Source organism: Mastomys coucha, unplaced genomic scaffold, assembly GCF_008632895.1.
Source record: "Mastomys coucha isolate ucsf_1 unplaced genomic scaffold, UCSF_Mcou_1 pScaffold11, whole genome shotgun sequence".
Lineage (NCBI taxonomy): Eukaryota > Metazoa > Chordata > Mammalia > Rodentia > Muridae > Mastomys > Mastomys coucha.
This window is the reverse complement of record NW_022196893.1, coordinates 25,543,116-25,557,119: the sequence shown is the minus strand read 5'-3', so window position 1 is coordinate 25,557,119 and position 14,004 is coordinate 25,543,116. Positions and strand designations below refer to the sequence as shown.

At 41.2% G+C, this 14,004-nt stretch overlaps 1 protein-coding gene across 1 annotated transcript; it reads left to right on the top strand.

Annotated features, from left to right (window-relative positions):
* The first annotated feature begins 950 nt into the window (after positions 1 to 950).
* On the top strand, positions 951 to 13,612 carry Twf1 (twinfilin actin binding protein 1). Its single transcript, XM_031353683.1, has 9 exons — positions 951 to 1,098; positions 2,720 to 2,797; positions 4,546 to 4,724; positions 5,547 to 5,642; positions 6,593 to 6,697; positions 8,411 to 8,536; positions 10,210 to 10,360; positions 10,511 to 10,632; positions 11,593 to 13,612. Exons 1-9 carry the CDS (start codon positions 1,074 to 1,076, stop codon positions 11,761 to 11,763), a joined length of 1,053 nt encoding a protein of 350 aa, XP_031209543.1. The 5' UTR covers positions 951 to 1,073; the 3' UTR covers positions 11,764 to 13,612.
* The last annotated feature ends 392 nt before the right edge of the window (positions 13,613 to 14,004 follow it).

The following is a 14,004-nucleotide window of genomic DNA, read 5'->3' as shown; positions in this document are numbered from 1 at the left end:
AAAAAAAGCCACTCCACACCTGTAAAAGACCCAAAAAAGTTGTCTAGCTGATTAGAACTGCCTGATTGTGTAGGACTCTGGTGTAGGTCCCCAGCCACATTATCTTGGGCCATCCCACTTACTGGTCACTTCTGAGTCTGACCTACTGTCCATCTTTGGAAATGTACAGTCCACCTAGCTTCTCCCATGGAAAGGTTAAAGATGTCCTCTTCAGGTAATATCCGAACTAGTAGCAGAAATTTCCCCACTTTGAGTATAGCCCCATGTTCCCACCAAATATATTTTAAGGATGATTTGTGATTTTCTTTTGTTCTGCTGCTACGAAAAAAATTTCATAAATCTGTTACCAAGTTGGAACATGATATTTGAGGTGGGATGTCACCTGAATTAGTGCCCCTCCCCTGATGGGGCACATATTTAGTTTCAGAATAGACTTTTTTTTTTCTCTTTTGAGGCGAGAATGGTGATTTTGTGTGATAGCGACCAATTTAAAAGTGAGCAGCTTAAGATTCAAATCACGGAGAAAATAATGGAGAACGCTACAGTCTCTTATTTTAAAGTGGGCCAGGAGTGGTCTTGAACCCCATCTTGCTTTGCAAATGTCTAGCTGTTTTACCCTTCGCCTTAAAGTGGCCTTTTCTTTACAGCAAAGGGTATGTGTTTCACGCAGTAAGCGTTTGTTTGAGAAAATGGCCATTTCCCCTCTAAAGCATTTTGTTGCGGGGTCGCTGTGGTGCGTGCTAGACCCACACAGCCCACAGCCACAAGGTGCATCCCAGACAGACACAGCAGCAGAGGGGCGGGGCGCAAGGGGTAGGGTCATTGCCGGGAAGGGGCGGGGGCCAAGCCCTGGAGGGGGCGGAGATTGTGACGACAATGAGGGCAGCCAGTGAAAGACCAGGGGGCGGAATCCTGGGCGGGACCTTTGTTGCGCAGGCGAGCGGGGCTGGTGCTGGGGGCGGGGCTGAGGGTCGCGGGCCGATGACGCGCAGGCGGAGCCGCTACTTCCTGGATCCGCCGGCCGGGGCCGCTACCGCACCCTGCGCCCGAGCCGGGAACCTCGGGCCGCCGCCATGTCCCACCAGACCGGCATCCAAGGTAACAGCGCCACGGGGCAGGGGCTCCCGGGAGGCTGCGGGCCCGAGCGCTGGAGGCGCGGACGGCATTGGAGCTGCTCTGGGTGCGACGGCCCCGACTGTGTCCCTCGCGGCCCTTACCCGGCGGCCGCCACGTAACAGGCCGGTGGCTGCCAGAGAGCCAAGACGTGAGGATGGACCGGGCGACCCGGCTGCATCCCGGTCCCCCGTGCCGAGAACAGGAAGACCGAAGCTGGCGGGGCTCCTTCCGCGGGCCAGCCGAGCGACTTTTCCTCAGGACCCGCCAAAGGAGATTGCTCCAGCACTCAGATCGTTTGAAAACCAAACAGATCCCACCGCTGTAGGGTGCCTCCCGAAACTCCCCGGATTTTCTCTCAGAACGCGGGTGTGCCTTCCTTTTGGAGAAATCCTGAGTAGGAAGTGTTTTTCCATCTTTGGATGCTTGCTCCGCAGGCAGCTGAAATTTCTGATCTGTGTGGCTGCACCTCATCACCCCGTGGAGAGAGTTGATTGTGCAGTTTACTTGTGTGTTTTACTCGCCATTATTATTTCCTGGTTTGAAAATTGGCAGTTTGGACGTACTCAACCTCCTTGAAATCAAATAATATATCCCGGGGTTATTTAACGAGTTCTAATATAAACTAGAGCACTTCCTGTAATAGTTAACTGAGCCTTTTCTCTCCCTCTCCCCCTTACCCCCCCCTTTGTTTTTTGTTTTTCGAGACAGGGTTTCTCTGTGTAGCCTTGGCTGTCCTGGAACTCACTCTGTAGACCAGGCTGGCCTCGAACTCAGAAATCCACCTGCCTCTGCCTCCCAAGTGCTGGGATTAAAGGCGTGCGCCACCACTGCCCAGCCGAGCCTTTCCTCTTAATAACTTGTTTTGTGTTTAAGGGTTTTTTGACACCACCCCTTAATTCTGTGCACATGGAGGCAAAAATAGTCTCAGATCTAAAAACTTTGTATTCCCTCCACCCCGGGTTACTTTTGACATTTAAGTATGTCAAAATTATTGTTTAATGTTTGAGCCTTTTATATAGCAAGACATAAATAGGAGTCTTGCTTGGGAATCAACAAAACAAGTCCGAATTTGAAGCAGTAATGACAACACAAGGGATAGGTTATTAAATGTTTATTTCCTCGATGGCTTCTATAGCTTTTTGACAAACAAGAAAAATATAAACATCCTAAGATCAAGAGTATTTTACAAGTTTTTTCTTTAATCAGTTTATGAGATTTGATCCTGTTTTTGGTGGACAGATATAGGAAATGATTTGATGGAGGAGCTATCACAAACTTAAAACTGGACTATAGAAGCAACTTTTCAACTTTTTCAAACATGAAGCAATTTGTCCATTGCTGGGTTTGACTAAAAGCATTCATCCTAGTGTTACTTCTGCTACAGAGTTCTGTGGCTAAAATGTTTTTAAAGTTCCTGTACTTCTAAATGCTAGTATTTAGTTTTTGCTCATAGCCAAGGCCCATATTTTATGCTTCTGTTTTATAACAATAAGAAGGGACAATGTGCTCCACATGATTATTTAATTTATGTTTTTCTTAGGTAGATACAAACTAAACTACATGTAAGTTTAAACACTTTTTTTTCCTTTATTATTTTCCACAGCAAGTGAAGATGTTAAAGAGATCTTTGCCAGAGCCAGAAACGGGAAATACAGACTTCTGAAAATATCTATTGAAAATGGTTAGTTAACATTTTTAAGATACTCTGTGCCCTTGGAGTGTTAGCTGTTAAAGTTTCAGGTTTCCAAGCGTTATTAGTAATTTGAACTATTAATCAGCATGAAGCAAGTTGAGAGTTTGCCTTTCAGCCTGTTTTCCTTTTAAATTGGGGGTGGCTGTGGGGGACAGCAGCTGCTTTCTGGTGTGGAGGCCTCCCCTGTTGTGTGTTTTTCTGCAGCATAGTCCTTCTAATGTCAGCGCCTCCTCTTCTAGAATGGAAATTAGTAACTAGGCAAATCATTGAAAACAAAACTAATTATTTTGTGAGTTATTCAATAAACTGTGTTTTAAAGTAGAAACATTTGAGATATTTATTATTTATTTATTTATTTATTTATTGCCTGATTGGACCGTAGAGAAATCCTTTCTTGTTTGGAGACATTCTGAGAATAAGGCAAATTACAAATTGACTCCTTAATGATAATTGTGTGAGCAGGGGAATTGGCTGAGTGGCTACATCTAACATAGATGGATTTGAAGAAACTGTTAAGAACTTGACGTTAAAATGTATTCTGAAAGAGTTCTGTTGGCCTTCTCAAATACCCTAAGACATTTTGTTTTGAGACACTTGTTTTTTCATAAACTGGAAATAAACCAAGTTTATTTTCCATTTTCTGCTTATATTTTTAAATGTGAAAATAGTTTTAAAATTGTAAATTCTGTAGGAACAAATGTGTATTCTTCAAAGCAGCTAAAATTGTGAATTTCAGTTAGTAAGCAAACTGGAAACATAAAATCTAATTCATACTTTAGGAAGAAAATTTCTGTTTCCTAAATATTTTCCAGGGTTTTTTAATCTTGAGAAAAATGTTAAACTAGGAATTTTCAGAGAATGAAAAAATAAATACTCACCTCTTAAATTAATGACCTAGTACTTTATAGTTTGCTCCAGACCTTTTTAACTGTTACTTTTTTTCTAATGAAGGATATCTTTTGACAGCTGTACTTTTCTCTCCCCCCCCCCCCCATGGAGCAGCTACAGTTGGAAAGATGTGTGTGTGTGTGTGTGTGTATACATATGTGTGTGTGTATAAAATCTGTCCTTTTAGCACATAATGCTGTTTTTAAGTTCATACAAACTGCATATTGTTTTATTCTTATCTTTATTTCTGGGATTTCTAGCCTATGATTACTTTAAAACGCGAACAGTGTTTTTATCTAACCATACCATGGTATGTTCTCTTATGGGGAAGGTGGAAGCTATCACGGGTTTGTCCTGTTGCTGTGTAATGCTGAAGTACTTACCTGTCTGTGGGTGGGAATAATCTCGTCATAATCTTACATAGTTCTACAAGACAGCACTTAAAAAGGGTGGCAACTCTCAGTTCTAGTTTATGTGCTTAGGCAGCATGTAAACCAATAGTAGTGTTGTCAAGTAGAAAGTAAAGCTTGTTTCTTAATTCTTTACAATTAAATGTTAATTTCAAGAGTAATAGTTTTGAGTCATAAATGAAGTTGTATATATGGTATAGTATCTACCTGTCTATCTATCTATCTATCTATCTATCTATCTATCTATCTATCTATCTATCAGTCTGTCTGTCTATGGTGATTTTCAACATTTTGACAGATAGAACTCTTAATTGACCTCTATTTGAACATTTAACTCAACTACTACTATAGTAATTGAGACATAAGTCATTCTTGTCTTCATTACATTAGCACTTGATACTACACAGCATTCATCCGTTTCAAATTCTCCTTTTGTAGAGCAACTGGTGGTTGGGTCCTGTAGTCCGCCTTCAAGTTCCTGGGAACAGGATTACGATTCCTTTGTCTTGCCCCTGCTGGAGGACAAGCAACCTTGCTATGTATTATTCAGGTTAGATTCTCAGAATGCCCAGGGATATGAGTGGATATTCATTGCATGGTCTCCAGATCATTCTCATGTGAGTAATTTTTTATAGTTTTGGTTTTGTTTTGTTTGTTTGTTTGTTTGTTTGGCATTAAATGCTAGGAAGAATTTTTTTTTTTTCTGAAGTATTTTCAGGCTAAAGGAAGGGTAAGAAGTGACAATCTTTTCCCTTAGAATGATAATCCTCTCCCCAAACGAACAAACAAAAAAGCTGATAGTAGACTAAAATAGAGTAAAAGGTAGAATTGGATATGAATATTGCCCAATATTTTAAATAGTCTGGGGTTTCTTATAAGAAGCTAATTTTTAGTACTATCTAGATATTCTGAAAAGATTACCCATTTTTAATTTTGTCTGAAAGAAGTAGCAGAGTTCACTATTTAGAATTCTGAAATTGTTTGTGTTAATTAATGGTGACCCATGAGGGCTGCTGAAGCTCTTTACTAACAGAATGCATGTCCACGCCAGTGTTGCTCATGCAGTGGCCTCTGCCATCCCGAGTCCAGGAAGGGATGGGGTAATATCTGCTCTAGCTTTGAGTAAAATATCACTGCAAAGATTCTTTGTATTGATTTCCCCCTCATAGTTTAACATTGTACTTTAGGTTATATTTTAGTCTTGCAACTAATTTTGTGCTTTGTAAAGGTAGGAGCTTATTTCGTATTTTAAACAAGCATACTGCATAATTTAAGACCTACCTTAACAATCGTTAGTGGTTTAGACACCTATTTCACAGCTGTGGGTGTCAGCCTGAGCTGATAACATACTGAAGGTTTTACTATCTCAGGGCTTTCTTTTATAATGGTATATTTTGTAGCTAATACTGTTAACATCTAAAACCTTCACAATTGCTTAGGTTCGTCAAAAAATGCTGTATGCGGCAACAAGAGCAACTCTGAAAAAAGAATTTGGAGGTGGCCACATTAAAGATGAAGTGTTTGGAACAGTAAAGGTGCAAAACTTATTTTATAAAGAGCTTATATTTATATGTGTTTTATGTTCCCAAACCAAAATAAAACAAAAATAAACCACAGCCGGTGTAGCCAGGCGTGGCGGGCCAAACCTATAATCACAGCACATGGGAGGGAGGCAGGTGCTCTCTGAGGGCGACACCAGCCTAGTCTATGTCCAGGACAGTCACGGCTGCACAGTGAGACTTTGCCTCAGAGTAACAGAAATACAAATGTGGAAGAAGAAGATTGGTAGGAATTTCAGTGTTTCAGTCTATAAGCTTAAGAAGGCCATTGCTCTAGCTCAAGATTTGCAAATTTGTGCTAATGAACTTACTTGTATTTATTTGATGTTGAGAATAAACACTATTAAAAGATACTTATCCTTTAGTTGTGCTACATTGATGCATTTTCAATTATATTTATGAATTAAGATGGTTAGAGTATACTTTTGAACAAGTGGCTTATGCTTCAGAAGATGACAGGCTTTAGTCAGGAGAGGAGGTGTATTTTCCTTCTTGTGAACCAGGAGGAGGGCTGGCCTCTCAGCTTTCTCACTTGTAGCCTTCCGAGAGAGACATGCTCATGAGTACACCTCTTTGATGTGCTTTTCTGCAGATACTATGTAAGTGACTTTAATATAGAATTTAGACTGAGTAAATTACTCTGAACAGTTTGAATTTCCATAGGACATGATGAATTTCAGGTGTCCTATAGGCTTGAAGCTTGATCAGTTTGTTACTTGGCTGAGCAAACTTAGACAAAAGATTTATGATTATACACTTGCGGAGAAGAGGGGGATACAGTTGTTCTAAAGCCTTCAGCATAGAGGATAAAGTCAGGACAGAGAGAAGCCACCTGCTGTGTGATGTTTTCTATCACAAGTTTATTTTTTTAATGTAACCTCACCATGGATGTATTTCTGGAAAATAATTTATCTCTTTGCCTACAGGAGGACGTATCATTACATGGATATAAAAAGTATTTGCTGTCCCAGTCTTCCCCTGCCCCACTGACCGCAGCTGAAGAAGAATTACGGCAGATTAAAATCAACGAGGTAGGTCACAACCTAAACATGCTTCAAGGTTTCCGGTGTGTCAGGATAGCGTGTCTAATGAATAGGCGTGGAGGACTGAAAATCAGAAGTTGGGTCCATTAGGTTGACTCTTTTTAGTTTAAAAACAGATCTGTGTGCCTTATGTGTTTTCAGAAAAAAATTAAAACATTCATATTAAAGTAATAGCAGTTCATAAAGGGCTGTCCCTGAGATACATGTTAAAACAAACTTCTGCTGGAAGCTCTGCACTATGAGAACTTATTAAAGAGAAAAGTGCGTTACTCAATGATTGCAAAGAACTTTATATCTAATACAACTGTATAAAGAAAGTTCCAGACTGGTGAGATGGATCAGGGGGTAAGAGCACTGACTGCTCTTCCGAAGGTCATGAGTTCAAATCCCACCAACCACATGGTGGCTCACAACCACCCATAATGAAATCTGATACCCTCTTCTGTGTACTCATTTATAATAATAAATAAATTAAAAAAAAAAAAAAACCTTAAAGAATATATTCCTTCGGGACTGGTGTTTACTAAAGAGACTGCTTAGGATTTATAGACGGGCTTTCATTTCTGTGACCTTGTATGGAGATGACCGGACGCTTGAGTATTTGTGGTGCACATTGACACCAGGAGACTTGGAGCCAGGATTTAATGCTTTTCCTCAGCCATCTTAGTTGGCTTTTATAATGCCTCTCTTTCTACTGAAACTTTACAGAGAACAACATAGTGTCCCAAACCTCTGTTCACTCATCTTCCTACGAGCTGGACCAGGCTGGGAATGGCTCAATACTTTTAAGTCCGTTGATAGCAAGGATCTAGCAAGGATCTAGCATATATTTTAAACTAAAGTTGAGTAGGGTTTTTTATGTGACTTTTTTTTTTATTTATAAGTTTGATAGTTTGTTTTATTCCTTGCAATCAGAACCCAGAGGATCACATTGGGGTATGCACTTGCGTCTGTTCTCTGATGTTCTCATTATCAGTTTCATGCTGTAGAATCTCCATTCATTTCTTAAGTAAAGTTTGCATTCAACTTTCTGCTGCAGTATTGCCAGTGAGACCCAATCCTAGCTGTCATTTATCAAGTAGAAAAATCATCATGCGCACTAAAAAGCTTTCTTGAAGTACCTCCTCTCATCCACAGGACATTGTTTAGTAAAGAAAGCCCCACATCTGGAATGTGCACAGTTGAAGCTTGTAGAGCTGTGTGTTTTGTCTGTGTCCTGTGTCCTTCTCAGTTCAATGCATGATGTTTGTGTTGCATTTTATGTCCAGTAAAAGAGAGTAAAGGTCTGTGCATACTGTACACCGTTTTCTGTTGAAATTCTCACAAGAAAAAGTTTGTACTTAAAGAGGTAATCTGGTGATACTTTGGAAGAGCATCTGTAGCTACTTGAACCTGTGCCAACCTGAGCTAAGGACACACCTCAGAGCCCTAACTAACACTGCCGTTCAAGCATCCCTCCCAGTAGTTCTTAGCCCTGTGGCATGCACTCTGCATGTCCACAGTATGCTAGCAGGACTGGTATGCTACCAGTGTGAGAAATGATTTGCCTTAAAGTTAAAAATGTTTTAAGAATTTGAACCATATATTGGAAAAGGGTAAATGAGATTTACTATATTTTTTAAAGTGGAGTTTTCTTCTTTTTGCCACTGGACACTGCTGAATACTGAAGGGTCACCAGCCAATTATATCTGTCATACTTAGGTACAAACTGACGTGAGTGTGGACACAAAGCATCAGACACTACAAGGAGTAGCATTTCCTATTTCTCGAGACGCCTTCCAGGCTTTGGAGAAACTGAGTAACAAACAGCTCAACTATGTGCAGTTGGTAAGGAAGGTGGCGCCTGGACAGGGCTCTTCTGTTTGCTGGCTGTGGCTTGTCTAATGCTTACTTTTAACTCACTTTATGGTCTGACTTTCCTTGTTTGTTTTTTTTATTAACTTTTTTCTTTTAAGGCAGGGTCTGACTGTTCATTTCCTTTTTTAAATCCCAGAGTACTGTATGTGAAAAAGTCAGATAAGCCACTGCCGGGGCCTGTCGGCTGGATAGGATTAAAGGGGGCACAGCATCCAGGGTGCAAAAGGCCGATGAGCTCCGCCCGTTAGCTCTCTGTTGTGTGTGCTTCACTAAGCGCTGGAAAAGTTAGCTCCTGTTTACTCTATAAGCTTAATATATAACTCTCTGGCAGTCATCAAGCTCTATAGCAGCTGTATGGCTGTATAGCAGCTGTATGGCTGTATAGCAGCTGTATGGCTGTATAGCAGCTGTATGGCTGTATAGCAGCTGTATGGCTGTATAGCAGCTGTATGGCTGTATAGCAGCTGTATGGCTGTATAGCAGCTGTATGGCTGTATAGCAGCTGTATGGCTGTATAGCAGCTGTATGGCTGTATAGCAGCTGTATATGGCTCTATAGCAGCTGTATATGGCTGTATAGCAGCTGTATATGGCTGTATAGCAGCTGTATGGCTCTATAGCAGCTGTATGGCTCTATAGCAGCTGTATGGCTCTATAGCAGCTGTATGGCTCTATAGCAGCTGGGGATTCAGCAGAGGATTTATTGCTAGTTTTCCTTTTTCTGCTGAGTCAGCCAGAAGCCTCTAGCTGGCCAGGGAGCTCGTTAACTGTTTTGAACCAGAGAGAAAAGGAAAAGGAAAGATGTCACTCACACAGAAGAGCACACCCCAATAAAGCAGAAAATGGCTGCAATGCCTTTTGTTATTGCCTTCAGCCTTTTATATCCTTAACACAAAGTGTTCTCTGTGTGAGAAAGAATTGCCTGCTAGGTAAACGTTACATAAAGGGGAGTAGCAGGCTATCAATAACAAGTTCAAAGCAGTGTTTCACTCTGTGACCTCATTATGAGTTCAGAGCTACACTTTTTACATGGCCTTGTCTTAGTGCACACCTGTGGCTTCATCCTTGGACCTAAATGTTTTTCCGTGAACACAAATTTGTCCCAAGGCTATTTTTCTCTTTTTAGTGCAATTAATGAAAGCTCATTATGTTTGTTATTATGCAGCCTTTACTTACTATTACGAGGAATGGACACATTCTATTCTTAATTCTAACTTTATTACATCTTTCTAGCAAAACAACCATCTCTTAAAACTTTATTCCTAACATTATTTGAATCAAATCAGGAAGTTTATAAAATCATTAACTTATCTAAACAGCATTCATTCATGAAAGTTCATCTTATGTTGATCTACTCAATAGGGTAGGCTAATGCTCATGAATTATTACATTAATTTAATAATGACAAGAAAGGCTTCAGCTGCAAGAAGCAGTCCTGAGATGAAGTCCCTTTGGGACCTTGCCCCTCAGAGCTCACCCATCTCAGTCCATGCAAGAAGGTGGGCCACCTCCAGGAAGGCCAGCTGCTAGCCTGAGCTTGTCCTAGCTGGCTCCTGACAGCCCACAACTATATACATCATCTTTGACTCTTGTTTAAGTTCATTTATGTTTTACCTGTTAATAAATGCTATTTCTTTTTGATAGGAAATAGATATAAAAAATGAAACAATAATTTTGGCCAACACAGAAAATACAGAACTAAGAGATTTGCCAAAGAGGATTCCCAAGGATTCAGCACGTTACCATTTCTTTCTGTATAAGCATTCCCATGAAGGAGACTACTTAGAGTCCGTAGGTATGGATGCCGTATCTTCAGTGTGGGCGGTACCTTTAGTGTCAGCACTGGGTGCTTCTGTAGTTCTTGCCAGGAGCTTAGATACAGTTTGAGGAGGTTTATAGACTTGCTTCAGTTGATATTTCTAATTGTTGTTATTTGACCTTACAGTTTTTATTTATTCGATGCCTGGGTACACGTGCAGCATAAGAGAGCGGATGCTGTATTCCAGCTGCAAGAGCCCTCTGCTTGAGATTGTAGAGCGGCAGCTACAGATGGATGTGGTCAGAAAGGTGGGCTGCGCCATTTCAGCATATTGAAGTTGCTCCAGTCAGCGCGTCATTTCCATCCTGTACAATGTGTTGCCTTTCCAAGTGCTGTGGCTTACACATGAGAATATTAGTCTTACTGTTTTCATCCTCAGTCCTTGGAGCCTGCTGAGTGCCTAGGGATGGCCTGTCATGAGCCCATAGTTAGCTATGTGCTAAGTAGTGTGGTAGCTGCAAGCTACGGTGGCTAAGTGTAAACTCGAATAAAGTGTAAAATTCTGTTTCTCAGTAACACATCATTGCAAATGCTCACTGGCCATCAGCATCAGGATTGCAACATGTATAGAACATTTCTGTCAGTTTACAAAGTGAGCTGTTGCTACCAGATCTCCATAGATCTTCTTAAGTGCAAAGATTCCTCCTATAAACCGCTGGTGTAGGGTGCTGAGCCTGGAGCAGTTCCCGATTCTGTCTGTCACTCGGTGTATGCTGAAAGGACCTGCTGACTGCATAAGACCAGACAGTAATTATCGTAGGCTTTGCTATCTAACCTGGGTGTCTGACCCATGTTTTTGTTGTTTTTGAAGTCCCTTAAAGTGTGAATTGCTCCAAAGTTGGGCTAGAGATTTGTTCCGTGGGCCATCATTGGCCTACCCCTGTTTTAGAGTGATTCGAGGTAGCGCAGGGGATGAAGGCAGGGCAGCTGGAGGACACAGTGCTCACTGCTGTTGGTAAACATTACCTGCCTCCCTACCTGGAGCGGCGAGAGGCAGCAGGCCAGCAGGTTACTGGCTGCCTGTTAAACAGGTGCTTTAGTGTCCAGAAGAGATGGAAGGAAATCGGTACACAGAGTCCTTGTTCTCGTGTGGAAGGTGTGGGGTACGCTCATGGAGGCATCTGCACCTGGGAGCCGGCTTTCAGTGCGTCAGTTCTGAGTGTTCCCTGCTTCACACTGTCTCACACTGGTGACTTCCTGTTTTGCAGATTGAGATAGACAATGGAGAGGAACTGACTGCAGATTTCCTTTACGATGAAGTCCATCCCAAGCAGCATGCACATAAACAGAGTTTTGCTAAACCAAAAGGTCCCGCGGGGAAGAGAGGGATCCGAAGATTGATTAGGGGTCCGGCGGAAGCGGAAGCGACTACTGATTAAAATTGTCTTATTAAATGTTGCAATATAGTTTTGTAAAATTTCCAGCTTTTAGTACAAGGAGAACTGAAATCATTCCATGTTGATATAGTTGGGAGGAAAATTGTACTTTTTGAAAACTAGCACTTTTCACTTCTATGTATTTTTTAAATTAATGCTATAGAAGACTCATGATTTTTATTTTTTAGTTAAAACTAGACAAGGTTTCAACATAGTAATGTTTGGTTTTGTCACACTGTTTCCATAGCGTGTTGATTCCACACTTCCACATAATCGTCAATATGTTACATAGGTGGGCCAGTTCCACAAAGCATAAGGACTTGCTCTTTAGAACTTTGTAGTGAGGTCTAAGTTTCCCTATAAAGGGAAGCGGACCGACCCTGAGATACTAGCACTTTTTGAGTATGTTTAGGAGCCTGGGAGGAGGCAGCCAGCTGCTTGCTGTGCGCATGCTCAGGTGTGGCTGACTGCCGCGGTGGAGACTGGCGGTACTGCAGCATGGCTTCCTGTCCCATCTCCATTGTAGTAGCATCAGATCTCAGAAACAGTTCACACTGAAGCGCTAAGGTCCCAGATAGCACAGGCTCCCTCCTGGCACTGGAAGACTCCCGTCTAGTAAGATCTTTGCATAGCTTTTGCACTGTCAGTTTCCAAAGTCACTCCATAAGGACTGAAGCCAGATGTTCATGTGAGATCGAAAGTCAAGTATCACTCAAAAAGAAACTAAAGAAAAATGTTTGAAGTTTAAAGATTTTGTTTTTGTTTTGTTTGTTTTTTGGGGGGGGTGGTTTTGTTTTTCTCTTTGAAACCATGTATCTTAAAGCAAATTGTCATATTGCTTTGGAGCAAGTATTCAGATCTAAAATTATTGATTTCTAGTACTTAGTAGGCTAACACAGATAATACTTAGCCTAACGATCTTGTTTCAGTTAATAATGTCTCTCAGAACATGGGTTTTCTGAAGCTTTGTATTTTCAGTTACAACCTAGAGAGTTTTGAGCCTCAAGAGTTCTTTGTTACTTGAAGTAGAGGGAGTTAGAACACTTGGTATCTAATCTGCTAAACCTGCTGCAGAGCCATAACTGAGAAGTTGTGAAGTGGACTGTCGTGTCCAGGATTTGGAAGTCCTTCACCTGAACTTCATGCTGCACAAAATGATGTCAGTAATGTACATTTCATGATATGAAATATGAAGCACCCATTGCAGAGCCTTATTACCTGAGGTAATACACGCGCCTTTCAGAAATCAGTGTGTATTCACGTAGATGATAAGAGGAATTATAGGCTGATGGAAAATTTTAAAAATAGATTTGAGTATTGTGTGTTTTGTTTGTTTACAAATACATAGACTTTACTACTTACATATGCAGGACAGTTGACAGTGATGTCTCACTTGTTTACGAGAGGTAAACTTTTTAGTTGTACGTGTGTACAGTCGTCACACGTGCCATCAAGTGCTGCAGTGAGAGTCCTGGAGCTGTGTCTAGACCATCACCAGAGCTGCCATTTCAAGCAGAGGGAGTACTACATGTCGTGGATCCAGAACCAGTGGGGACCGTTCTGAAGCACCGTGTGCAATTATGCTCTGAAGCCTATTACACTACATCAAAGTCTGCACATTCCAGAATATAGATGTGATCTTGTAACCTGACTAATAATTAAACCAATGATTGCTGAGAATCACATATGCATCTGTTTTAGGGTATAACTCATTGTTTACACTTTGTTTTAGGTGACAATAGATGTGAGTAACATTCCCAATAAATTTATATAGCAGTGAAAAATTACATGTCTTCTGTGGACATTTTATAAGTGCATTTTATATCAATAAAAATTTTCTCTTTGAGTTGTGTATGTTGGCTTCCTGGTACATTTTAAATGCTTGGATAATCTTGCACAATCCAGAACCTGGTGATTCTGTGTGATGATTTCATTAGACTGCTTAAATTTATAAAATTTTAAGTAGTTGGAAACCTAGGCAAGAACAGTTATAAGCACAGAGTGCTTCGTGTAGATTAAAATTGCCCTTCAGAAATGTAGCAAGGATGAAATACACTAGTTGCTGAGTTGCCTCTGAGATAAAAAGCACCAACTTGAGATGGTTGGGCTGGCTAAACTTCCAGCACATTCCAGAACAGCTTCAGGTACAAAGGCCCTGTCCTCAGCCCCAGGACGATCAGGGTTCAGTGTGCTTGGCGCACGGTATAGGGAGCTGCTCATTTCCCAGTTGTAGAGGCTAGGGAG

Bases quoted from the DNA above. Each gene is read 5' to 3' on its own strand.
- Twf1 (XM_031353683.1), top strand. From the start codon at position 1,074: ATGTCCCACCAGACCGGCATCCAAG. The intron at 5,643-6,592 runs GTGCAAAACTTA...CTTTGCCTACAG, and splicing joins AAGTGTTTGGAACAGTAAAG to GAGGACGTATCATTACATGG. The intron at 8,537-10,209 runs GTAAGGAAGGTG...TCTTTTTGATAG, and splicing joins AGCTCAACTATGTGCAGTTG to GAAATAGATATAAAAAATGA.